Consider the following 27,589-nt stretch of genomic DNA (forward strand, 5'->3'; position numbering starts at 1 on the left):
TTTCTATGAAGTTATAGACTGAAACACTTGTGGAAACTTCGAAGAACTCGGACAAGCTGTGGAAACACTCTCCTGTGAATCATGTTCCCACATCATTCTCGTTCTCCCACACTTCCACTCATGATTCTATACCTTGATTGAAACACGGAAAACCTTTTCTATTTCTTAAAATTGGCTGATTGCAATAAATTATTCACTGAAATATGTCACAGAAATTGATTTTAACACTTTTATAAAGAAGCTACAGTCAAACCCATTAATACAGACACTGTAAGGATCAAAGAAAGTGTCTTTAGTAAAGACAGGTCAGTTCTAAGTGAACTAAACAATGAGAAAATCTATGAAAATCTATGAGCTAAGGCCCAAAGCTACTGTCAATAATTTCAAGGTGTCTGTCAAAGAGTGGTTAATATGTTATTGATTAACAACAATTGATGCTACATGTAAAATGTTAGGATCATTATATTATTTTGCAAAAAATTAACTAAGAATGTTGAACATAACCAGCCGGTGGTACGTAAGTGTTTATCAATCCCTTTTTTCCGTGAATTTTTACATCGGTGGTAACTCCCAAGTGTAATTTTTAAGAACATCTGACTAAAAATGTCAAATTATGGAATTTCGACACTTCATTTTGGAAGTTGCAACACAACAGATCAATTCTGTTAAGCATCTGGAAGGTAATGAGAACCAGTACATGTATCTCAGGCTTTATCATCTACAGTTCTGAGTCAACTGTTAATCTTGCTAACAAGCTTCATGTGCATGTTTGTTTTTCATTTGATTGTTTTCTATATGTGTTCAAAATCCTGCTGTTCACTTGTTAGTAGGTTCATTCTCAACACCCTTGATTTATTCAGTTATGATTTGTTACCATGAAATAGCAAAAATGCTACAGATCTGTTGCAAAGAGCCTTACCCAGTTTATTCCAAAGGAAACCATCCTAGATGAATATTTATACTTTACATGCAGAAACAAACAACAGCAGACACAGTTAATTAACATTATGTTTAACGCATTATACAGAGTTATGTCCTTTTAAAAATCATTGTTTATTTGCATTTATAGAAGTTCAATGTTTTAAGAGGCTGTCTCTGTAAAAACCAACCACTGATTTTACTTCAAAAATTCAATTTTTCTCATAAGCTAGGATTTCGAAGCCCTTACCTAGTCAATCACTAAAATGAGTTTTATTTGATTAAAAATTCTAATTGAAGTTTTCTAGGACTGATTGAAGTTCGGTCCGCTTGACACAAGTTGCATGCCTGACAAAACTGGAAAAATAGCACATATTGCCGGCACTCTAAAAAAATTAACATTCGTTCAAAAGTCCCAATTCTTTTTTTCAACTATAGATATATCATAGGAGTTTGTTTAGCCATGTCGTAATTATAATTCAATGTTGTTCCTTCAAAGATTAAAAGAAGATTTTCTACCCGTTAAATCAAGTTTTGAACCAAACGCGAAAATAGCTCTACTATGAAAGCACATTTTTAAAATGTGGCACCTGTTTGAAACTGCTGAACTACAAGAATAGAAAGTATAAATGTCCCTTAATTTAAAACAATAATAAAATTTGTCTGCCCACTAGGTTTTTAAAACTAATGATCACTTAAAGTTCAGGAAATTTTGAAAATATTCCAACGAGTAGCTAACACACTTGCCTTCACAAAGTGCTCTGATAAATTCATATAAATCTCATACCTGGCTTCAAGCTTAAAGTTTTGGTCCTTTGTAGCGATCCTTGAAACCTGTAGGTAGCATTAAAACTGCCAGCTCTTCCTTTCAGCGGTAGGTTTGTATATAAAGTACATTTATACGTTCCTCATCTGTGTCAAGCGTGATGGTCACCTACTTCAATGTTCTTTGTATTACCGACTATTGTTTTCCTCTATGCCGGTTTAATCATGTAGAGTCCGTTTGAAAGGTTTGTAGAAGCACTCTTGGACAACTCTCGGCACACATACATGTATGAACAGTAAATGGTGATCCGGGGAACCAAGGAAGGATTGATAAATGCCACGGCCATTTTGTGTTTACAACAGGTGTTTTAGTTCCCAATCTTCCCGTGAGTATAACGGGAATCAATGATGTGATACTCATGGGAAGACTGGGAACTAAACACCTGTTGTAAACACAAAATGGCCGTGGCATTTATCAATCCTTCCTTGGCTCCCTGGAGAGCTTAACGAAGGCGAGTGTGTTAGTTACTTGCTGGAATGTTTTCAAAATTTCCTGAACTTTAAGCGGTCATTAGTTTTGAAAACCTAGTGGGCAGACAAATTTTATTATTTAAAATGTGCCTTCAAAGTAAAGCTATTTTCACATTTGGTTCAAAACTCGATTTAACAGGTAGAAAATCTTCTTTTAACTGTTGAAGGAACAACATTGAATTATAATTGCAACATGGCTAAACAAACTCCTATAATACATCTATAGTTGAAAAAAAGAATTGGGACTTTTGAGCAAATATTATTTTTTTTAGAGCATGGGCAATATGTGCTATTTTTCCAGTTTCGGCTGGCATGTAACTTGTGGCGAGTGGAACGAACTTCAATCAATCCTAGAAAACTTCAATTAGAATTTTTAATCAAATAAAACTATTTTTATAGAGACAGCCTCTTAAATGGCCTACGAAATGCAAGCCTGTGACAAAATCCTTTTATCGCACATGTATGTTCTGAAAGAAGTATTTTCAAAACACCGATTTTGTCAAGGTAGATTGTTAGTGTAAGAAACCTGTTTTACTGACACCCACTTAACACAGACACCTTAACTACACACAGTGTCCCTAAATATTTAAATAAGATATACTTTCATCAAAACTGAATCATATATACTCAATACAAACACCTAACTCATACACTTTATGGAACTGTGGTATCCATATTTACAGGGGTGGCCTGCAGTCAGTTTCTCACTACATAATTTGACTGCAAACATTTAATATCTCTCATGCAGTGTGCTTGCTGTAAGAGACTGTTACTTACAAGTGATGATCACTCCTGATGGGGGCTTATGGTGGCTTCATCACATTTTTGAGTAACAATACTTTTCAACTTTGAGCAACTACAGCGCCACCATTACCAACCCAACAGAAAATCGAACGTCAGTGGTGTATTAGAGAAGGATGAAAGTTTCAAATGAGGCGAGTTTTACCAACATTTGAGTTACCATAGCAATGTTATGTCATACCCCATTTTACGTGAGACTGAATAACTTATCATCAAGGGTTCATTTTGGAATTACGACGTCGTAATCTAAGAGCTGACATAGTTGCCTAAATGATGGCAAAATTTTTAAAGTGAGAAAACTGCAGTTGAAGTTTCAAGGTGTCAAAACACAACAAAAACAAATTAATTGAAACAATTTAAGGCCACTAATTTTCAGCGTCAACTCAGGAAAATGTTGCACTGATGATCACTAATGTTGTTTGCTGTCTTCATTATAATTTTCTTTTGTCTTGAATCTCTACACTATTGTAAATTTCTGTATATCATGAATGCATAAAACGCCCGATTGCTTTTTGCCAATTTTTGCAAAGCATGCTAAAATTTGCCAAGCTAGTGCTAGCATTACCATTAAACATTTGTCACACTTAACTTATGGCCGCATTAATGTGGCCAATTGCTATGCTAAAGATAAACAAGGAATCCAGCATAGCGATTTTCCGCTTGTGCCCATCGCTTTCCCTTGGCTTGGCCACTTTACCGCAAGATGAGTGAAAGTGTCACATATATTTTATTCTTACTGTAATGCTAGCTCAGGATATTTTAGCGTGCTTCTGCAAAATTTTCAGAAAGCAGTCACGCATTTTATGGAGTCATGATATACAGAAAATTACAATAGCATAGTGATGCCAGAAAAACAAAAATTATAATGAAGACAACAAACAACATGAGTGAAAATCAGCGCAACATTTCCCTGTGTTGACATTGAAAATTAGTGGCCTTGAAATGTTTCAATCTGATCAAGCCACTTTAAAGGCCTGATAGCATTAACTAGGGTTCTACATTGACAGATCTGGGCTCACTCACTTAAAGCAGGAATTACCCAATCCAAGACAACTTCACAGTCGGTTTATCATAAATAAGGAACTACTTCTCTCATTTTGCGTCCAACTTTTTGATAGTTGACATTGCATCAAACAATAACTTACTAACTAACTTTGAACTAAAAGTGATTGATGTAAATCTTTGGATAATTTTCAATCCCAGATTAAAGTTTTAAAATCAACTTTCAAACAACAGTGGTATGGTATACATTCCTACGAAAATAGCAACTGTTTTCAGATTAAACAGCACAGGTTAATTTTATATAAAAAAACAGCAAATGAACATGATGACAAATTGCTAAGTACTGATATCAACACAGAAAACATAAACTACAGATACCTGACTGTAATGACTGCAGTGGTCAACTGGTTTCACCTCAAATCTACGAACAGTGTAATGTGCAAAGGCCTCCTCATCTAAGTATGTTACCACTAGAGGACCATGAACTTCATTCTTGGCTTGTTTAGATGGCCAGTACATTGCACATTTATGCTGACAGGAATATAAAGAACTAATTCACAATTTTATAGAATCATAATTTATTTTTCTACATATGTGTTTTTTCTGTCCCATAGGCCCTTTCACAATCTAATAAAAAGTCATAATTATAACTATTACCACAATTTCATATAAAAAAAGAAATACCACCGAGTCAGAAGAGGACTATTCCAGGGCAAAACTGGTGGTGACTTACAAATGCTTTGAACTTTTTACATGTACTTCACATCTGTTTTAATTGACTTTTTTGAAACCAAACCAAAGTAATCACTCTAGCCAATCATACACAATACATACAATACTGTGTACCTATCACAATACCAGGTAAATATATGAAGTACCCTATACTGTGAAACATTGGAAACTGTGTGCCAACAATTCGCAATTGATTTTGGTTTTTCTTCCAAAACATACGACTAGTAAGGTAAAACCAAGGCAAATGCAAATGACTTTTGACACTCAAACAAAAACTGCTCCAAAAACAAATGTCTGTGAAGAGAATGACTTACCCTTCCTCTTTCAAAGATCTTAGTGATCATAACAATGACCCTACAGTTTTGTTCCCACACCATCCTCCAAAAATCATTTATAGTGTTAGCCAGGGGTCCTTCAAAAGACAAACCACAAAAAACTGTTCTTTAGTTTACAGTTTCAGCCTATTACTAAAAGTATATAATGTGCTAGCCCAAAGGTCGTTATCAAAATTCTCACAAGCCCCATTCCCTGGACTAAAAGAAAAATATTACAGTGAAACCTGTATTAAGCAGACACCCTTGGCACATTTACTAGTGTCTGCTTAATGCAGGTTGTCCACTTAATATAGGTTGTCTGCTCTAAACGGGTTCTAATATACTCTGCAATGATAGTTAACACGGTGTAAGATCAAAGGCTGCTCATAACACAATGACAGTAAGTCAATGCATCAATCTGGAATAATTTACTTAGATTTAAGGTGGCTTACTACAGTTTTGATGGATTATAACAGCCCAACTTCTAACTCTTTTGAAAAATGTTCCAAGATATTTTTCCTTTCTCTATCTGCTGTTTACTCAAGTCTTTTTCCATACTATGTCAAACTTGAACAATTAAACGTCAACAAATGGCCAAAATGAATGACCAGGTACCTAAGGAGAGACTGGGCACTAGTAGGTGAAATCATGTTTTTTTCAAAATCTACCTGTTTGACCCCACCTCAAAATTTTAGGAATAAGAAATTGGGTCTGATTTAACATTCATAATCTGTAAGACAGATTTTTCGCAAACTAAGAAAATGTGATATCAAAAATAGCTCAAAATCTTACAGCTTTTTTCAAAAATTTGGCTCTAAACATGGTTCACCCCTACAAATCAACTGTGAAAATTTCATCATGGGTTGTACGGTAGGTTTTCGAGCAATCTTCAATCAAAGACTGGCTTTTACAACCTTGGACAAGAATGAATTGCGCATGCCCTTTATTTAAGCACACTCTCATGTGATGCCATGTAGCACATGTGAGAAAGCAAGAGTAATTTAGAGCTCTTTTACCAGTTGTTTATCAAGTTTTTTGGTCATATTTTTTTAGCCCTAGTCTTAGACACATGTTTGAACGGAGTTTGAAACTATTGCTACATATACTGAAGTGATTTAACGCCTTTGAAGCGCTGAAGTAGTTTTCCGTTTCTTCTCAGGGTTGCTTGCGTCATTTGTGTACGCGCAATTAATACTGACATCTGGCAAGCAATCATAGCGTGCGCTACTAGTCTCCAAAAAACTGTGGTAAGCCGCCTTAAAATGACATCGCTGAACAATGTTAAAAGAGTCTCAGCTAAACTTTTAGAAATAAAAAGCCCTTGAAGTGTCCGCTTATTGCAGGTTTTGTGCAATAAAATAACTTATTATTGGTGTCTGAGTTCACTTAACAGAGGTGTCTGCCAAATCCAGGTTTATTTTACAGTAAAATATTAATGTGTGAGGAAAATTTAGGGACTCAAGCTGGTGTCCACTTAATAGATGGTGTTTGTTTAATATGGGGTCTGCTGAGTACAGGTTTCACTGTACTACCATGGTTAATTTAGTTTCAAACTGAATTCATTTAATGAAATTAATTTCATCTCTTACAGTACTTCTGTAATTTGAATTTCTTCAAAAAAGTGTCTAAAAAAAGTACTATACTTGCCCTTCAAGCAAGCTAAGGAGAGAATACACCAGCCCGGGGTTATCAAAACAACTTTATTTACACCCTGCTGTTTAGGAGAGGGCAGAGGAAGGACTGTTGAATTTACCTTGAGTGGCAATATAAGCATTTACTTTCTTGAAGCTCTGAAACCAAATTAAAGATTAGTCAAAGTAACTGTTTACTTGTTGGCTACAGGGAAACAAGGCATAATGTGCATACATGTATAAAAGTCCTGAATAATGGTTTCTGTCACAAGGAGAAGTACTACTATTTCTCACCATTTTATTACAGTTCAACTGCAGATATTTTTTTGTGCCACAAACCACAACGTTAAAAATTAATTTCTGAGACCAGGTTCACAAGCACACTACTGCAACCGAAATCTTGTGCGTTCAAACAATATTCCTCATGTGGTGGTCTCACATGGCAGAGTGTGAAGGATATTCTATGACTGTATATGTGTTCAGTAATTACTTTTTGCGGCTCCTTATATGAATGGATTTACAGAATCCAACATGGCGTACAACTGATGAGGCTAGTGTTTAAGCGAAATATATTTTGTAGTGCCAATCGTACTGTTTTTAAACAGTTCTAAGAGCTTTCTACAGTATGTGGTTTGAGAAAATATCCATAGGGGTGGGGTGGGGGATCTTGAAGACAACATCATTAAAGGGAAGTATGACTCTGAATTGGAATTCCCAAAGGGGTGGGGGTAGGGGTTCAAACAAAAACAAGACTTTCTATGACGAGGGTATGGGTTTTTTCTGGAGCAACACAACACACTTGATGAACAACAAGACAATACTTACATCAACATAGTTTGCATTAATGTAATGTGAGTCCGGTTCATTCTCTGTCGGAGAAAGAATCACCCTTGAATGGTCATCTGAAGAAATGGAAAAAAATAATGATCTATGGGATTCTAGTTCATCACAGGTCCTTAACAAGGAAAGGTAAAGAGGTCAATGTGTCTTGCTAGAGAACACAACACATACAAATTGTACAAGGTCAGTTTCCATGGTTGAACTCCCAACCGTTGAGTCTTTGCTTGTAAAGCAAAGCTTGAGGAAAATCTTGGAGAATCATATGTTGTTTTCTTTTACTTTTGTTCTAGCATACTTTTCATTTTGTTTTCTCATGCCAGTTTTATTGACAGCCAACTTATGTGTTAATAATGCAAACCGTCAAAGACAAATGTTCAAATGTTGTTTATGGTGGTCATTGTGCTTAGCTACACCTAGCTAATTCATAGCCATGCCACTTAAACTGAGAGAAACAAGTATCTCAACTAAACATGATAGGATTAAAAATCCCAATTGGCAGGAGGCATACCAGTTGGCTATCTACAAGCATGACCGAGGAGTTGAACAAGGGTCTTCCAAGAAACAACTCCAGCTATAAAGTGGTCAGAGCTGAACCTGGACCAGCGACCTCTGGATTTCAAGACCAGTGTAACCACTCGGCCATGCTGCCACCTTATAATTTATTAGTTACTTGGCTAGTTTAGATTCGTAGTAACTCTGAGTAACTGTTACTGCAAGCACACACTTTATGCATGTAAAATATAACAATATTTAGAGTGGAGGCTTAGCTGGCTTTATGCTGGTCCTCTATCCTGGTCAAATTGGAATTTGGAGATGTTGGTTTTTGTGGAGGGAGGAAAACTGGAGAACCCAGAGAAAACCCTTGGGGTAAGGGAGAACCAACAACAAACTCAACCCACAGATGGCACCTGGCCGGAATTGAACGTGGGATACATTGCTGGGAGGCGACCACGCTCACCACTGCACCATCCCTCACCCCATGTATATATCTACTTACATGTATGTACTTGTTAAAGTAACTTTAGTTACAAAATTAATAATGAAATAAGAAGCATGCATTTAAACAAAAGCACGTACAAGCTACTACATTTCCATATCTATTTTTTGACTGGTTCTCTGGTTTTTCACTGTGAGTCCACACCTTGCTTCTAATGTGCACACTCCTTAATTCCTATATCAATTAAAACAAACAAGAACTAATAAAAAAGTTGAATTACTACCAAAAAAAACAACACCGCCATATATTCATTTGTGATATGCAAAATACTTGTTAAAATGATGCAAATAGCGTTCAAGTTCATTCTGGTCATACTGCAGTTTTATATCCCACATGTTTAAGACTTGCCCTGTGAAGCTGACTTTTAAGAACGCTATTCATGTAAAAGGACAAAAGAAAGCAGGGTTTACTACTACTGTGGAATCCTGTTAATCTGGTCACCAATGGGCCAGGAAGATCTGGCCATATTAATGGGGTGGCTGTATTGAAGGGGTTCTTCAAATAAGACAAGACGCTTTGCTGCGTGTACCCAGGCAGTCATTATACTGAGAAGCAATAGCTATATTGCAATTGAGCTAAATGTTCTGCATTTAAAGTTGTACGAAATTCAATTGAATTGATGTGCTTAAGCTATTCTGCTTCTGATTGCATTTCTTGGAATCGATTAATAGCTTATTACTTGTTTGCAAGTCTTTAGGGTGTGAAATGAGTCAAGGTCTTTGTATCAACCTATAAATGTTTCAGTCTATTTTCCTTAGCCTTTGTAGTTGTTACTTGCGTTTCTCAAGCAAGCGAGACATTTTGAATTTCATTGTTATGGCGATGCGTCACCTAGACCTACAAACGCGGTTGTCAAAATCACATACTTATCTCGTGATTTTTAGCCCATTTAGAAGTTACAGTATTAGGAAAAGTGCTTCTGTAAATGCTTGTTTGTTCAGTACAGATAATCAGTCGCCTAGATAGCCAAAGTAAGTTCCAAATGTTTACAATATTTTCCGGCTGCAATGTGGGCGTACCGCGGAGGTACACCAACATGGTGGTTCCATACTGGTCTCTGTAAATTTGTGCAAAATGTTTCAACGAATATCTGAGCTTGGGAAAATGTACAGACCTAAAAATTCGAGGAGTGTCATCTTTATTAATCTCCTATAACATCACAATTTCTTGATTTTATCCACTAAATGGTTTTCGAATAATTTTTTATTGTGTCAGGATTGCGTGACAGTGCAAGCCAAGAATTGTTTTGCTAGGGTCACTGACATACATTAGTTTCTTTCAGCTTAAATGTACAATAATTCGCTACACGAGTTTCACTCTTGTTAAGACACATAACTCTGTTACAAGCAAATAACGAGAGAATATCGTTTAGTTTGAGATTTTATCTTTATTATACTTAATGAAGTTTCTCAGAGCATTTTACTTAGGTGTACTCGAACAGATGAATTCGTAAACAAATTCTCTAACCTTTCTGCTCGTTGCTCAGACGTTCTTGAGCTCATGCTGGGATTCTGCTTGGTTCACGATCATGTCTAAAAATACGAAGATGCTTCTGAAGATGCTTTTTATCAAGTTGATGAGTTGATAGCCCCGGTTGATGACTCCTTTGGTATAACATGATTCATGATTTACTCAAAATGTTCGCTCGTAAATTGATCTCTCGTAAGGCTTGCAGTGACCCGTTCCGAAAACGCTTAACGTCCTTTAGTGTTGGTCTACCTTGAACGGTGTGTTCATTTGTATGTGATTTCATCGCCCTAGAAATCATAGAATCCGTGCTAACTTTTCTCGACGACAACCTCTGTAAATTCCATGTGCTGTACGCATGCACAGGTGGCGCATGCCCTTTAGAGACCAAACGGCTATTTGTGACTGAACGCGGAAAAAAAGAAAGCCGAAATTTAAACCCAGGCCTCACTGCCTGGGTGAAAATGACTGACTGACTGAACTTCTGTTCAGGCCAGAACAAAGTGGCTGTAACAACAAGGTGTCCATATTAATTGGGTGGCCATAAGGTGGGGGGGGGGGGGGGGGTTCACTGTAATGACACAAAACCTAGTTAAACCACTACCAAACTTTGCTGTGTTAGCAAGCATATCATGACAGTGGTGGTAAGTAATTAACAATTATTGGGTTAGGTTGATCTGCAAGACACTGAAAAATAATGATATTTTGTGATAACCAAGTTCAATTGTTTTATCATTCAATCACCACATTCGTTTTCTTATTTAAATCTCTCTCTGACAGCTTAGGGGAGTAATCTGCCATTTTTCACCAGAGATCATGGTTACAATTACACATGAGCAGAATATTATTTGCAGCAAACTGCATTTAGACGGTGCAACGCATGAGCAGACCATTATTTGCAGGCAGTTATTTGCAAGTCATGTGGTTGGTTCTCTGCCAATGAAAATGCAAAAAATGCATTGAATGATAATAAATGTTAACTGACATTTGATTTTAAAACAGCTGATGCACCACTGATACAGTATTCTAAAGAAAAAAATTTTTACACAAGACATTCACACCTGACTGAAGGAGGTGTCTGAACCATGTGAGGTTATAATGTACAAAAAACATGAAAATTATTGACTTTACTTCAAATTCCTGATTGAATCTGTAGTCACCATCAGTGTGCATCACTTTAACATGAGCTGCAAAGGAATCCACCTGTATTGATCCATGTTTCAATTCTGCAACAAAGAAATATATCGTTTACTTCTCAGCCCAAAACAAATAAATGAATAAAACTAAATCAAATTCCAAAACATCACCTAAATAATTTGCTTCAAATGTATTCATGGTATGAAAAGTCATTAATATTTTACAAAAGTCAGTTCAACTAATTATAATAACTTTGATCATATTAAACTTTATTACATATGTCCAAAACAATAATACATTTGCATTCAATGAGAAACCCTCAGTGATGTTTACCATGGATAGCCTCAGCTTGACTATACTCTGACATCTTAAAAGAGTATGTTTTCACCATCACAGTGATGAAGAACTGCTTACAAGTGAGACCACAAATCTGTTTTAAACCAAGATGCCACTGCTTAAAAATGCAGCATGTGGTAGGTTTATCCGTACTTCTCCCTTTTTCACAACATAGTACAGAGACATAGCAGAAGCACGCATGTTTCTGTATCAAACAGACTCTTGTTGATCACAACAAGTTACTTCACATGGTGAAAATCACAGGTGCATATAAATCCTCCTAATCTTTGTGTTTTCACAATCTGAATTACTTATTTATGGTAAACAACAATTGGAATGCAAACAAACAGCCAGTTGCAAATTTGTCAAAATCCTAGACAAAATATATCTACTGTAGAATAATATTACTTCAAGAGTAAATCGGTAACAATATACATGTAAATAGAACATCTGTATCAATCTCAGTGATGGAAAAAGTGCTAGATATTACACATGCATGCCTGTACAGACCTGAAGTTTGTTTAAATGAATTTTCCGCTTCCATGTTCCAATAACATTAATTTTGCGAGAATGTTGGTGTCCAACTTTCCCCAAAAAATGTGAGAAAAAGTGAAAAACATTTTTTCATAGAAACAGTTCTAAAAATTTCACTTTCCAACCATTACCCAAGAATTTACTTCTCAAGGGTGATCAAAGTCTGTTTCCTCCCTGAAGCACAAATTCGTTGTCAACCAGACACATAAAGGAGAGAAATAAAGTCATCAACTTTCTTTTAATACTAAATAGAGAGTATAGTGGTATATCAAGATAATTGGACTCATGTTATTGAAATCATGCAAATTCAGTTGCAAACAAAGAAGCTTTTCTTTGTATCATTTCTGTGATGAAAGCAGTACTTAGATGAGATGAGATTAGATTAGATTAGATTTGATTTGATTTGATTACAAACTATCAAAAGAAAATAAAAAATTGAAGGATGATAATGTAGAAAAATTGCAGTGTCATCTTTGAAAAATCACAATCATTTCAGGCATAGCCCTTCTTCAGTGTGAAACTGTTAAAAAATGTGAAGCATTTAATGTGTTTAATGCTTGAACTCAAGGGATGGCATGTTAGGACCAGAGGAATCCTTTCTGGAAGTCATTATCCTCAGAGCAAAGACGGCGGAGGTACGAGAACTGGCAATATGGAACAACGTTTCTGCAGTGCTTAGGATGAGAAGAGGTGTAGTATAGGTAATTGGGGGTGTTGATGTCTTTTAGTGAACTAAAGTTCTAATTGTACTGTCTGAGATGCTGAGTGTGATGTCCATGAAAGGTAGCTAAGTTTGGGAAATGGTGTTAGTAAACTGCAAAGTGGGATGGAAAGTGGATACCCATGTTATGAAGTCCTCCAGTTCTTCTCAACAGCACAAGGCTGCCCCTACGATACCATCAATGTACTGCTTGTAGCATTGAGGATTGAACCCTGAATAGGTGGACAAGATGCACTCTTCCATGTATCCTACAAAGGGGCATGCATAATAAGGGCCCATTCTACTACCCGTGGCTACCCCACTAACTTGGTGGTAACACTAGTTGTTGTTAAAGAATGCATTTAGCATGAGTGAAAGCTCAGCTAAACAGGTTAGTCTTGAAGTTGGGGGCTCGAACACCAAACGTTTGTTGAGGAAAAAAGCCAACGCCGGTAAACAACTGTCATTTGGTATCATCGTGTATAGTGAGTTGACGTCCATAGTGAAAAGGAAGCATTGATCAGGGCTCAAATTGTTCAGGGCATGGTTAGAGTCATAAAAATAAGTGGTTAAGTTTGCCACAAGGGGTGATATAACTTCATCGAGGAAGGGTGTGATGTTCTCCATAGGACAGTTATTGGCCCTCCAGGATTGACGGGTTTGTGAATGGTTTGTGAAGATGTTTGGGGTGTGGTGACAATGAGATTTTTTGCCAAAGGTGGAAGTCTGTCTTTTGAGATCATATCATCCACCATAGCTTTAACTTTGCTCTGGTATTGCTTCAGAGGATCATTGTTGAGGCGCTCACGGAAACGACCGTCCAATAACTGTTGTAGTGCCTCTTGAATGTATCGCGGGTTTCATACTGAAGAAGGGTTATGCCCAAAACACTTGTGATTTTCACAAGATGACACTTTGACATTTTTCTACATTATCAGATTTCAATTTTTATTTTCTTTGAACATTTATATCTATTGACGTGCGACACATCAACTGGGGAGAAAAATTTTTGTTTTCAATTCTGTTTTTCATCCTAAACATTTGTTAGATTTGATCAGACTAGATTAGATTAGATTAGATTAGATTTAAAAACTAGATTAGATAAGATATAGATTAGATTAGATACATGCACATATTTCTTAGTCTTTTGCACAGAAATTGTAGCCAAGAGCCAACACCATTCATTTGAGGATAGAAATTAGTAACTCTGAGGCCAGAGGTTTTCAGTTGTGCATGCACAGAAGGCAAACTTTGGAGAATGAACTTTTTTGATTACATAGAGGATACATGGCTGCTTGTAGATATGGAATTTCTCTTCTCGTGTTCAACTTTATATCTCACTCGTTCACTGCGCTAACTCGTGAGATATAAAGTTGAACGCAAGAAGAGAAATTCCATATCTACAAGCAGCCACGTATTATTTTGCTTATGATATAAACATACTAATGACGACTCTTTTGACGATTTTTCGAAGATTTCCAACCACTTTCCAAAGATTTGCGAAGATTCTCCAAAAGGTTGTCTGAAAACCAGACAAACATTTCTGACCATTTTCCAAAATTTTCCGAAGATTGCGGAAGATTTCCAAAGATAACAGAAGATTTCTGAGGAAGAACCAATGATGGTTTGATCATACAGCAACACATCTATGTCCTTTTTAAGGGATTATGTGACCATAGCAATGGTGATCTTTTCATTATGTTTACGCACAAGAGCTCACCTGGTATTTCACTGGTGTTGATATAATAAAAAAGGTTACAACACTTAAGATTTTCCTCTTCTCCCTTTTCTCTTTTGGCCTTTTTCCTCTTCATTTTCTTCATCCCATTCATTTATTTTTGCTGGTTTTGTTGACTTTTTGAGCCACTTTTAATTTGTTCCCCTTAAATGCTTTAACCAAAGCATCATGGAAAGTGCGAGCTCCCTTTAAGCTGAAATTGTGCACAGTAAGGAAAGTCAAGCAGAAATTTATAAGTTCATTGTTTATATCTCTCGTCTAATTTATCCCACTGCACTTCTTTAGGCATGACCTTTTCCCACTTTATCAGCTGATTGTCAGAAACATCTTTGCAAGTGAAAGTGATGAGGCCAGGAGTAGTAAAAGAACTGAGCACCCCTCCAGTTGAGAAGACGATAGATTATTACTAAGAACAGAAGTTTTGCAACAGATGGCCTTCCAGACCACTGGACAGATTAGTTTTGTAACTTTGTCACCCTACCCTGAGGTAATTATTGACTTATTATGAGATACATTAATGGCGGAGCTCAGCTGGACCAAAGGGCCACCAAGCAGGGCACCATGCTCATAGAAAGCCATGAATTGCTTTCCTCATGGTCATCATGACTAGAAGTATTGCTCTTGGGTGCTTACGCATGACGACAATGTCATGCAAAATGGCAGCCATACTTCAGCTAACAGGTTGACTGAGCCATGCAGCCTTGGTTTACAGTGTGTTTCATGTGTTAAAGTGCCACTGAAACGAAATTTTCGTACTCTCTTTTTTTCGCCCAATTTATAGTTTCAAACGTGCTTAAAATAATGGTGAACTTTATTTCTGTCAAATCCTAACGGAAAGTGCTCTTTTTAGCTGCTGAAATCGACTTTTTGGAGCAAAACTGTGTCCGGGCTCTGGAACCGAGTTTAAGGACCTTGTGACGTCACTGGTTGTATTCACGCAAGAAGCGCTTAAGATTCTCTTTTGTTTTCACTTGATTTATTTAAGTTTATTCTTCATATTGTCGATACGTACTAGTTTCCTACCTTGTAATTTCAGTCCAGCCTTGACAGGAAATACACATCATAAACGTTGGAGGGCGCCAAAGAATGTAGGTTCACCAAAATGAATGCTACAGATTAGAACAGCTCAGTATACTTTGCGAACATCTTGACTACTCGATTGGAGATTTCGAAGACGAGTGTGGCAACTTTTGTATCACGTCCTGAAGCCTAAACACGATATTTTGTCGTCTGTTTTCAGCCTGGTTCTGAAATTTGGATTCTAACGTTTATCTAAGGTCTATTAACAAGGTTCAAATATATCCTCGGCAACTTTGCTGCATTAAAAGCTGTAAGCGCATCAGCCATCCGCACAATCATGAAGTTATTAACGGTCCACAAGCTTTGAATCGAGTACTTCTTTGCACACAGAGAGCATCTTTTTGTGATACTAATAAGTGAGAGTTCTTGTGGTAGACAAAATGTATCTTTGAAAATTGTGATCCGCAGCAGGGTTTGCTTTATCGCCGCATACGTGTCAGTGTAAACAAAGCGGGAATTTCGCTTCTCTTTTACACGTATCTCCCAGTTGTTATATTTCACGGCCGATGGATAACTTTGAGTTCTTTAGCACATACTTATGTCTATGATCTTCATTTAATAGTATTCAAGTTCAAAGCAATTCGTTAAATGTCACTAGTTTGCACTCCTCTCGAAGGTTTATTAAACAGAATTTGAACTAATTTGCATATATGACCTTTCGCTGCAGACATTGTCACGCTTTCTCTCGTTTCCTGAAAACATATAACTGTAGGGTCATGGCAGCTAAGTTTACCTTTACAGTTTAAATTCGCTCCCTCATATAAAAGAAGAGGGTTTCTTAAATGGTTGCTGTTGTGATAACTTGTAGGATGTAGCAGATACAACTAGACTAAAGGTCACTGTGGCACAATCTCATCTGCGGTGAAATTCACAAAATGTCCGGTTTCCTTGGAGCGAAGTGACTCGAAAACTCGAAACGTTGTTGCTACGATTCATGCAGCAGCACTCCGGATAATATTTTCAAAAGCCGCTTTCTCTTGTTTTCGTGTCTTCTTTACCTTACAAGTGTAGATATTGTTTAATTGAGTGCTGGCATCTCACATACGAAAATTTCGTTTCAGTGGCACTTTAAGAGAAATTACAAAACAGTAAACACAGTGGAAAAAATGGTTGGTTTGTTGACCTAACGAAAAGGTTAGTTCAATTCAGTTTTCACAACTGTTGCTTTTCTGACTGGAAGATTTACACTGAAGCAAATACTTTCCCAAATTGCAGTAAGCAGCTCTCTGTTGTAGGAACTGCTGTCGCATTTTCTGCTTTGGCAAGATATCTTCAACAGGAGTAGCAAAGTCTTCCTGATTTGAACCCAAGCCATGAGACATTTTATAAATTTCATTGTTTTGATTTTACTTATCTCTAAGCAATAACACTTGAGTCACTTTCTTGAAGTTGTTGTAAACTGCAATAATTATTGTAAACAAATAGTTTTGTGTCCGTTTTTGCTGATAACCTCATGTCTAATAACACTAAGCCATATTTGTAAATAAGCTTCCTGCTGAGGTGAGTTTTGAAGTTTTCTTTGCATTACTAAGCAGGGACAGCCACTTCACAGACTGCTAAAATTTCTTCTTCTGTTACAGTTATAAACCAAGAAAGGATTACTGAATTTCTTTAAAGGTTATTGGTAAAAAGCTGATAAAACTGTGGACGACAAAATGACTGCCAGGCTGTTGGCAAAAATAATATTCAAATTAGACTTTGGTGTGAATAACTATTAAACTTGAACACTGCACATCTTTGAAAATTTGGACTTCAGCTTCTAAAAGCATTTCTTGGCTTTACCTCGAATAATAATCACATCTTCGCATAAAAATTTATTCACTATGCCTTGAAAATGGAGTCAGGATGACGCCGAAACATCGGCTATTAACTTTAATATTCGCTTGTTTATGTTTTAAATCTTAAATGAATTTTCCTTAAAGTAGGTCACTCCAGAAACTGTGTATTTTTTTCCATCACCAATAGAAAGTTCACATTGAGTTGAGTTACTCACCGTTGTTTTAGCTTCTGAAGTGAATGCAATCCCAATGAAAAAGAAGTGAAAAGTTTGACACTGGGAGCCGCCATTTTGAAAGGATCTTGAAGGCCAGGCCGCATATCTCTGACATCATTCCATCAGAATTGGCGCAAAACTCAAAGGCTAAAGCTCTTCTTTTCTGTTCTAAATTCAGTTGCGAGCTAAAAAATTCGGCCCGGGCTGTAAAACCAGAATGGAAAAGGTTAGGGAAAGAGGAGTGACTTCCCTTAACTTGCCTAAAAAGAACAAAAAATTGCCAAAGAAGTGGTTTGAACAGCTACATCTGGATGAGAGATTCATGCCAAACAAACTCGCAAATGTGTATGTGTGCAACAAGCATTTCACAGACGACTGTTTCAAAACTCAATACCGATTTGAGCTTGTGGCTGGAAACACAAGAAGGAGGTCATTGAAGAAAAATGCTTTCTGACAATTTTTCAACGGAAGGCCCTTGTAAAGGCACATATTGCAAGCGAACGGCGCATCGCAAGGAACGAAAAGAGGTAGCTATCAGTTATACTTTTCATTTTTAAAAATATTTTTGCCCGGCAGCACTGTCATTGACTTGATTGGGTAAATATCATTTCTGGGCAAGAAATTGAAGTTCCTCGCTGGACTACAGGGCTTGAATTTCAAGAAAAAACCTTGGGGCCAGCTGGCCCCTTAGTTTTCAGGTTTAGTCGCCAGCACAAGTATTTTAGTCGCCAAAAATTTTCGACCCTTCAGGCAATATATTTTCACAAAAAAGACACAAAAACGGCGTGAATCATGGGTCAGTTTCATGTATAATCAGTTTGCCACTTTTTTCTTCTATAATAACAGGGAAAATGACTGAATGAAATTCTTTTCTTCATTGACCAGTCTTACCAGTATTTGTACAAAAAGATTCCATGTTACAAGCTTTGATTCATTACAGTTCGTAGACTGGCACTAGGGTAATGGTGTTTTCGTGTTCATTGATGCATAGTGACTGCATGCGTTTTTTAGAAGTGATTTACTAAATTTCTTAGGGTACAGTGGGAACTTCAAATGCCCTGCAGATGTCTTTAAAATTACAAGTCAGACTAACCCGGTAGAGTTTTCTTTCATCGAAAAAGTATTTTTTCGCTTTATAAATCTCTTGTGTGGGCCAAAATCAGAGCGTGTTTAATAATCGGCCTTGACAGCCAGGGATGAGTTAAAATACTTACAAATTTTTAAATGCTGTCTAATTTGATTTGGAATACATTGGAAGAAGTGGTTAACTGTACATCAGTCCTATCTACATATGGACAATTACCGATAACAAGTCCTGCTATAGCGAAATCCAATATCTGCATGTAAATAATATTTTGCCTGAAATGTGTTACAATTTGTTTTCAATTTTATCAACACGATTCATCATTAATTAAGGACAGTTTTTTGCATTCACATCATTTTTGGGAATTACAGTTGCTAATGAAAGCAAATTTACGGGAAAAAATTAAGCTTTAATTTTACTGCATGCTTTGTCAAGTAACGAGGCGAGTAAACACGACACATGCAATACCGATAAACACACTAGCAGAGTGAACTTTCCTTCATCAGCTAATGTTTACGCATGTAAAAGTTGCATATACTTTTTTCTTCTATCCAAAATCTATTACATATGCTTAGCTTTCCAACAATACAAATTACTATTCTCACAAAAACTCTTATGTAATGATAAGGAATGTCGTCAGTTTCACATTTCAAGTCAAAGACATTGATTTCACTTTGCATCTTACATTTAAAATCACTGCATATTTCACAAGAGTCCACTTAGTCCATAAGTGTAAAGAAACCTGGCAAACACGTATGAGCATGGGCAAAAAGTATCCAAATTTTATAAGTAAAAACAAAGACTTGTGAGGTGGAAAGCATTCGCATGATTTTAACACACCATTGAAAACTTGTCAGTTTCTGTGATACCAGAACTCCCTCCACATTGAACCGCCAGTAAAATAAAAATGGAGACAAATCAGATCAAAAGCATTACACTGGGGATTTATTTAAGCCACCAATTCAATTCTGAGAGCAATATACAATTAAAAATAAACTTCCTCTTCCGCTAACTGTGTCCATTGCAATTGTACTGCAAAATGTACCTTCCATCTTGGTGACCTACTCTGGCTGTTCTCGGCAACAAAACACATTCTCTTTGCATTGGCATGGTTGCACATCTCTCATAAGTACACCACAGAGCATTTTCCAACCAATCGTTCCATTCAACCTGATTATTATCATCCCCAGAATCACTAGCACGTTCTAGCTTCAAGCGCAGCCATACTAAAGCTCAAAGGAACAAACACATTCTCGGACAGAATGACGTCACGGATATGTGGCCTGGCCTTCAAGATCCTTTCAAACTGGCAGCTCCCAGTGTCAAACTTTTTGCTACTTTTTCGTTGGATTGCATCCACTTCAGAAGCTAAAACAACGGTGAGTAACTCAACTCAATGTGAACTTTTTACTGGTGATGGAAAAAAATACAGAGTTTTTGGAGTGACCTTCTCCTTTAAGATTTCGTCCATTCAACCATCCTTTGTTGAGACAAGATTTAATTTGCTTATTGTGTTTATGTAGATTTCTCATTTTGCTAACAACAGCCTTCATGCCTTTAATCTCTTATTCATTGAAGTACTGGATGCACATGCACCTGTGAGAACTATCAAACTGCACAGCCAACCAAACCCGTATATTATGGATGAAATTAGAGAGCTTATGAAAGTAAGGGACTGTTGGCGGAAGCTAGCAAGAAGAAGCGGGGATCCCAACGCTTGGACCGAATATAAAAATCTTAGACGTGAAGTTAAGTGAGAAATTAGGCTGGCAGAACGAGAATACATAGTGGATCAGCAGAGCAGAGATGACAGAACAGTAGCAAATGAGTTTAATCGTCTTTTCACCTCAGTTGGACAAGAAACTGTTGACAAAATTAATTTGCTTGCCAGCCCATGTGATTATGATCATTAGAAGCCGGCCTTTGTCCCTAGGAAACACCCCAAGGCTAATCAATTCAATTTTAAGCTCATGGAATGTTCTGAAGTCGCAAGTGTTGTCCAGTCAATGCCAACAAACAAATCTCCTGGGATTGCCAAAATTCCTGTCTGCGTGATTAAAGACAGCCTCCCAGTGTCCTAAGTGTCGCCGTGTTAATATTTTCTTTGTCTGTACTTGTTAAGTTGTTTCGTATATTTTAGATTGTATTTGTGTTATTTAGATTATTTGATTTGTAGTTTAGTCGGGTCAGGGAAGGGTTTTTTCGGGATATTCTTTAGGGGGTTGGGTGTGGGTGTATTAACCAAGTAGGGGACTTGTGTCCTATTGTTAAGCACCTGTACTTGTACGAATCCATAAATAAATAAATAAATAAGCTGTACTGCTGACCTTAACGTCAATAATAAATGCCTCATTTGCCATCGGGATTTTCCTATGTTCTTGGAAGATGGCTGAGGTTTCACCAATTTTAAAAGATGGTAACTTTGAAGAACATAACAAGTACAGACCCATCTCTCTCCTGCCATTTTGTCAAAGATATGCGAGAAAATTGCTTTAAATCAATTAATGTCTTACTTATTGCTGAGTGAAAGGCTGTCTGTAACGCAAAGTAGAAATAAAGAATTCCACTCAACAGAGACATTGCTAATACACATGACCGACGCTATCCTAGGTGGAACAGATAAAAGGAAAGTAACCGCGGTAGTATTATTGGATACGAGTAAGGCCTTCCACAGTATAAACTATGACATTTTACTGCAGAAACTACAAGACATTGGAATTTCAACTTCGGGCATTACTTGTGTTAACAGTTATTTATCTCAAAGACATCAAGTCGTTCATATAAATATGGAATTGTTGGAGCCACTACCCGTAGACAGCAGTGTACTGCAAGGGAGTATCCCGGGAACTCTCCTTTTCAGTACATATGTGAACAATCTACCACCAGATTTTAAGCACTGTCAATCTGAAAGCTATGTTGATGACACTAAACTCCACATTTCCTTTTCAATTCAAGACTGGGCTAATACTATCCTTGACATCAATGATGATCTCATAAGAATTCATAACTGGTGTTTTGACAATCATCTCCTCCTGAATCCAGATAAGACAAAGCTTATTATATATGGAAGTTGTCAGCTTCTCTCCAAACTCCCTGAACTCCGTCTTTTGTTAATGGAAAGGAACTCTTACCCGCAAAAGTCGTCAAAGACCTCGGTGTTACATTTGACCTGAACCTCACCTTTTCTGATCACATCCTGAAAACTGTTTTGTTCTGCGTGTCTAGCCTAGCCCAAATTAGTCGTGTTAAGGTCATTTCACAGAAATAGAACCTACCCTGAGATTTTTGTGAAACTTTGCCTATTGATTGTTTATATTATAGGAACTAAAATTTTGAAATAAAAATGAGGGGTCCCCATGTTTGTTTAGGAGCGACAGCACCTTGTTTATACCCAAATTGTAGTCACGATTGCTTGCTTGCTAAATTCAATTTTCTGACAATTGTTTTTTGTTCTACGCTGAGAATTCGAATAAGAAACGATTTTTCTAAACATTCAACTATAAAAAATTGTGATAAAATATTTCTAAGCATATTGAGAAAGTTAACAATTTTGTTAAAAAACGACGACGTTTCGACGTTGAGCAAACGTCATTATCAAGTCAAAATGATAGTTGATAAAAAATGTATAAATAGTCAGTAAAACAATTGTTCAATGGATGTGTTAAAATGTAAAAAATTAAACAAAGAGTTTCGCACGGATGGAGTCAGTTTGCGTGTTCAAGCTTGGATTCCATTCCTTTATGCAAAGCATCTCATAGACGAGGCAATCAAATTTTCCTTGGCACTTTCAGAGAATTCAAAACTGGCTTTCGTTGAGAAGGCTTATGTCCCCGTGGGCTTCCAAAAGGTGTTTTCCAATTGCCGAGTGTTTTTGTTCAGCAACACGTTGGTGGAGGTGTCGGGCTGTGTAGCCGACATAATATGCATCGCACAGATCACATGAAATAAATCAACCATGCATTGTTGATTTACGATCAGGGGCTTGATTTCTTTGGGCTTGAGATCTTGTTCCAGTTTCTTGCTAATAAATACTGGTTGTAGGGTAGTGTCAATCTTGTGGTTGAGATCGCGCATTTGCCTTCTAACCGCATTAGCTGATGTTTGGTCCTTGAAGGGGAGACTAACTCGCAAGACACGGCCGTCTTCCACTTGTCTTTCACGTACAGCGGATGAAAGGTTGAGGATAAATCTGTTAATGGTGGAATTAATGGTCGTTATCGGATAATCAAGTCAAGTAAAGATGGAGCGAAGTCTAGTGCATTCTTGATTGAAAGCTTCAGTTGTAGAAGATAGAGCATATGCACAATGAATCATTGTTTTGAGCAAGCAATGTTTGTAACATTTATCCGTGTGGCTTTGGAAATGCAACAGCAAGCCAGTGTTAGTCGGTTTTCTGTACACTTGTGTTTCAATCTTTGTTCCATTCTTGATTATTTCCATGCCGATAAAGGGGATCTTGTTATCAACCAGAAGCTCCATCGTAAACGACAGGCTGAGGTGAAGGCCATTAAGGGTAGTCAGAAAATCAACTGCAGCATCAGTGCTCGACATTTTGGCCAAGGTATCATCAACATATCTCTTGTATAGCGTAGGCATCAAACCATTACGGGTAAGCTTGTCTTCAAGGTGACACATGAAAACATTAGCCATTAGAGGGCTAAGGGACAAACCCATTGCCATGCTGTCAACTTGCTCATACAGCCAGCCATTAAATAGGAAAAGCTGGTTAGTAGTGGCGATTTCGAGGAGTCTGGCAAGTTGATCCTTTTGTAGGTTAAGGTCATAGGTTTGGTTGAACCAATCACTGGCAAATGCTATGTCGACTAAGATGTTGATAGTCTCATTTAAAGGTACCTTTGTGAAAAGGGATGCGACATCGAATGAAACCAAAAATGTCATCATCTCCAATGGGTGAGTTGCGGATTTCTTGAGAGAAACGAATGGCATCGGTAATGGTGTACTTGTTAATAGAGAGTGGTTTCAGTTTTTCCTCCAACCATTTAGCCAGGTTGTAATTGTAGGTTCCAGTTGCAGATAAAATAAGCCTCATACTAAGATTGGCTTTGTGGGTCTTGGGAAGACCGTAAAGGTGAGCAAGTCTGGAACTCTTGGGGCAAAGTGAATCAGCAATGTTCCTTGGTAGTGTTTCACGTAAAACTGTGTTGACATCTTTCTCTTTATGAAGAAGAAGCGGATGAAAGTGCTTAGGTGGTCGGCCACGAGATTTTGGTTGCTTGTCATCACGTGCACAAACTTGGAAGTATCATTGATTGAAGCTGCACTTAGTAGGCGTGTGTACTCAGCCTTGTCTATTACTACAACACCAGAGCCTTTGTCCGGTTTTGTGATAACGATGTCATCCCATTTCTTTAGACGATTAAGAGCTTTCACCAGTGCCTGGGTGGATTAGGGCTTGTACGTTGAATATAATTCAGCGCGATTGAGCGTAATGTCGAGCTGGCTAATTCTTTTTTGTCGGGATCTTCCAGTAAAGGCTCAATTTTCCAGTATGCTTTCTCAAAGCTGGCTAGAACATCAATCAGCGACACTCGTTGCTGTAGGGAGAATTTCAGTCGTTTGCAGATAACAAGCTTCTCGAAGAAGGAAAGGCAATAAGAAGACATGTTATTAATGTGCTCATTCACATCAAATTTCTTGGAGATCAAGCGCAAAATCTTAACGTGGCTTCTCATTATTTCATCGTGTTGGTTCTTGCGAAGAGTAGTCAGTGTTCATAAAACAGCGACGTAGCGAACCAAGGAACATTTCTCTCTGATGTCTTTGTAGGCATTGCGAACTTCTTCCTTGAGATCGTTCAGTTGAGATAGCTTTGATCTTAATTCCTCATCCATGACTTGTTTTTGATAGTCGTCAGAAGACTTCTTCCATTTTTATGCTTTTCTTCGATCAACTTGTGCAAAGGTTGGTGTTACACCAAAGTTCTTGCATAAGTGAAGGAACTCAATAAAACCTTCGTATTTGATGAAATAATCAAGAACGGAACAAAGATTGAAACACAAGTGTACAGAAAACCAACTAACACTGCCTTGCCGTTGCATTTCCAAAGCCACACAGATAAACGTTACAAACATTGCTTACTCAAAACAATGATTCATTGTGCATATGCCCTATCTTCTACAACTGAAGCTTCCAATCAAAAATGCACTAGACTTCGCTCCATCTTTACTCGATTATCCGATAATGACCATTAATTCCACCATTACCAGATTTATCCTCAACCTTTCATCCGGTGTACGTGAAAGACAAGTGGAAGATGGCCGTGTCTTGTGAGTTAGTCTCCCCTTCAAGGACCAAACATCAGCTAACGCAGTTAGAAGGCAAATTTGCGATCTCAACCACAAGATTGGCACTACCCTACAACCAGTATTTATTAGCAAGAAACTGGAACAAGATCTCAAGCCCAAAGAAATCAAGCCTCCGATCATAAATCAACAATGCATGGTTTATTTGTTTTCATGTGACCTGTGTGATGCAGATTATGTCAGCTACACAGCCCAACACCTCCACCTACGTGTTGCTGAACATAAAAACTTGGTGACTGGAAAACACCTTTTGGAAGCCCATGGGGACATAAACCTCCTCAACAAAAGCCAGTTTCGAATTCTCCAAAAGTGCCAAGGGAAATTTGATTGCCTTGTCTATGAGATGCTTTGCATAAAGGAACGGAATCCAAGCTTGAACACGCAAACTGACTCCATCCGTGTGAAACTCTTTGTTTAATTTTTTATCAACTATCATCTTGACTTGATAATGATGTTAGCTCAATGTCGAAACGTCGTTGTTTTTTAACAAAATTTTTAACTTTCTCAATATGCTTAGAAATATTTTATCGCAATTTTTTATAGTTAAACACTGAGAATTGGTCCATATTTATTTTACACAGAGAAATTTATTACTCAATTCAAAACAACAGAAAAAAATGATAAGTCACCATACTCGTTTGCAAGAAAATCACGATTTACCTCTATGGCGAGGTCCAGCCGTAAAGAAAAAGCCACCATTTTTTAATGCGCGTGCTAATCACGGGTAAGATTATGCGCAGTAGGAATGTGCAATGCAATACTGGGGAATGAACTTAAGCATGTGTTTGATAAATGCACTCTAATCATTATATTCAATGCCTTAGTTTTCAGCAAATTGTTTTATTGTTCATTGGTCTGGTCAAATGCAGCAACTACTAACCTCCTCAAACTTCAAGTAGTGTAGAACTTCACTGCCCGAATAATTAGCAATACCAGAAAGTTCGATCATGTGACCTCAGTCCTAAAAGAGTTACGCTGGTTGCCAGTTAAATCGTAACTGTATTATCATGATGTTGTGCTTGCTTTTAAATGCATGACTGGACAAGCTCCCGCTTACCTTTCATCGCTCTTTTTAAAGCGAGCAGAGATAAGTGGCTGTGAGACTTGAAATTCGCAACTTTTAAACATTCCTCTTTTTAAGACCTCTACAGGACAAAGGACTTTCTACTATCAAACAGTGTCACTATGGAATAGTTTAGAAAGAAATCTTAAGCTAAGCGAATCTCTGAATATTTTTAAAAGAAGATTACAAAGTAAACTCTTACGTGAATTTTTATTTTCATGATACAATATTGTCACATAATTCTACCTTATTTCATATCATTTTTATAATTCCTTGGTACATTGATTTATTTCATTTTAATTTTAATGTAACTTATTTAGTAGTATTAGTACTGAAAAGCCCCCATGGGGAGTGCTAATAAAATTTGTATTTGTTCAATTTGTTCAGTTTGGTGAAATGCTTATTGATGAATTTCTTTAAAGGCTATTGTGTCAAGTAGAGCTGTACATGATTAGTATTTTATGAGCGCTCCACTTTAAGGCTTTATTTTTAGGCTATATTATGTATTTTTTGACCATATGCATTTCATTTCTAAGACATGCTGCAAGTCAGAGAGAATACTTCTTGCTATTATCTGTATTCTTCATGCACACAATTAGTTTAAAGAATTGTACACTATTCATTCACTGTCAGAAACTGAACTTGAAGTTACCAGAGCTATTATTCTGCTTCTAAGGACATTCTCACCCAAAATGTTCCCACAGACAGATTTTTTTAAAACTTATCATGAAGTAAGGTAAAGATCAACTTTTGCCAAAAAGCCAAAAAATGGGGGGTCACAGTGCTTGTTCTCAAGATAAGGCATGTTGAAGACCATGTGTCTTTAAAAGTTTTTGTTATTTTAAGGCAATGTTAGCTTAAAACCATCAGCCACAAAAAAAGCTACATTAGTGAAATGTAGACCAGGTAAACATACTTAATTCAACACAACTAAGAATATATTAAGTAAACTTTTGGAGCTGATGTCATTCCTTGATATAACATGAGCCTAGGAAAAAATATATTGGCCTGGTAAAGATGAGGCTGACCCTCTAGATTTCTTGTCAAGGCACCCATTACCAGTTGTTGGAAACAATGACACTGAGAAGATTTTGAAGGCAAGCATTGAAACGGAGCATGCGGTGGTGCTAGACAGAGTTAGAGAAGAAACACATCGTGATAGAGCTTTGCAAAAACTGAGCCAAACTATCAGGAAAGGTAATTGGGAGACCAGCAAGAAGGATGCTGACCTGGCACCATTCTACCCGATTAAGGACGAAATTTACGAAGCACAAGGTCTGATATTCAGAATGGAAAGGATTGTTTTACCAATGGTGTTACAGCAGAAAGTCATCAGATCAGCCCACAAGCTGGGACATCTGGGAACCACTAAGACGAAACAGATGCTTAGGGCTAAGTACTGGTTCCCCGGCATGAATGCGATGATTGACCAAATGATAGGTCATTGTTTTGACTGTCAAGTTACTACCAAAGATCGCAGACAAGAACCTATCAAACCATCGGTGATCCCGAAGGAACCTTGGGAAGAGATTTCAATCGATTTCGGAGGACCTTACCCAGACGGTCATTACAACTTGGTAGCAATTGATCAAAGAACCCGATA

At 37.3% G+C, this 27,589-nt stretch overlaps 1 protein-coding gene and 1 pseudogene across 3 annotated transcripts in view; both read right to left on the reverse strand.

The window, feature by feature from the left end:
* The window catches only part of LOC145502520 (receptor-type tyrosine-protein phosphatase epsilon-like), a 47,373-nt gene that overhangs the window by 8,264 nt on the left and 11,520 nt on the right, over positions 1-27,589 (reverse strand). For 2 of the 3 annotated variants that reach the window (XM_081481829.1, XM_081481831.1), the window contains exons 7-13: positions 11,130-11,224; positions 8,612-8,705; positions 7,520-7,596; positions 6,817-6,853; positions 5,064-5,161; positions 4,396-4,548; positions 920-961 (exon numbers count right to left, since the gene is read on the reverse strand). In XM_081481829.1, coding sequence (XP_081337955.1) covers positions 920-961; positions 4,396-4,548; positions 5,064-5,161; positions 6,817-6,853; positions 7,520-7,596; positions 8,612-8,705; positions 11,130-11,224 — 596 coding nt within the window. The remainder of the gene's footprint in view (positions 1-919; positions 962-4,395; positions 4,549-5,063; positions 5,162-6,816; positions 6,854-7,519; positions 7,597-8,611; positions 8,706-11,129; positions 11,225-27,589) is intronic. The other variant, XM_081481830.1, reaches the window with a different exon arrangement.
* On the reverse strand, positions 14,081-26,245 carry LOC145502525 (uncharacterized; annotated as a pseudogene).

This window comes from Orbicella franksi, chromosome 11, assembly GCF_964199315.1.
Source record: "Orbicella franksi chromosome 11, jaOrbFran1.1, whole genome shotgun sequence".
Classification (NCBI taxonomy): domain Eukaryota; kingdom Metazoa; phylum Cnidaria; class Anthozoa; order Scleractinia; family Merulinidae; genus Orbicella; species Orbicella franksi.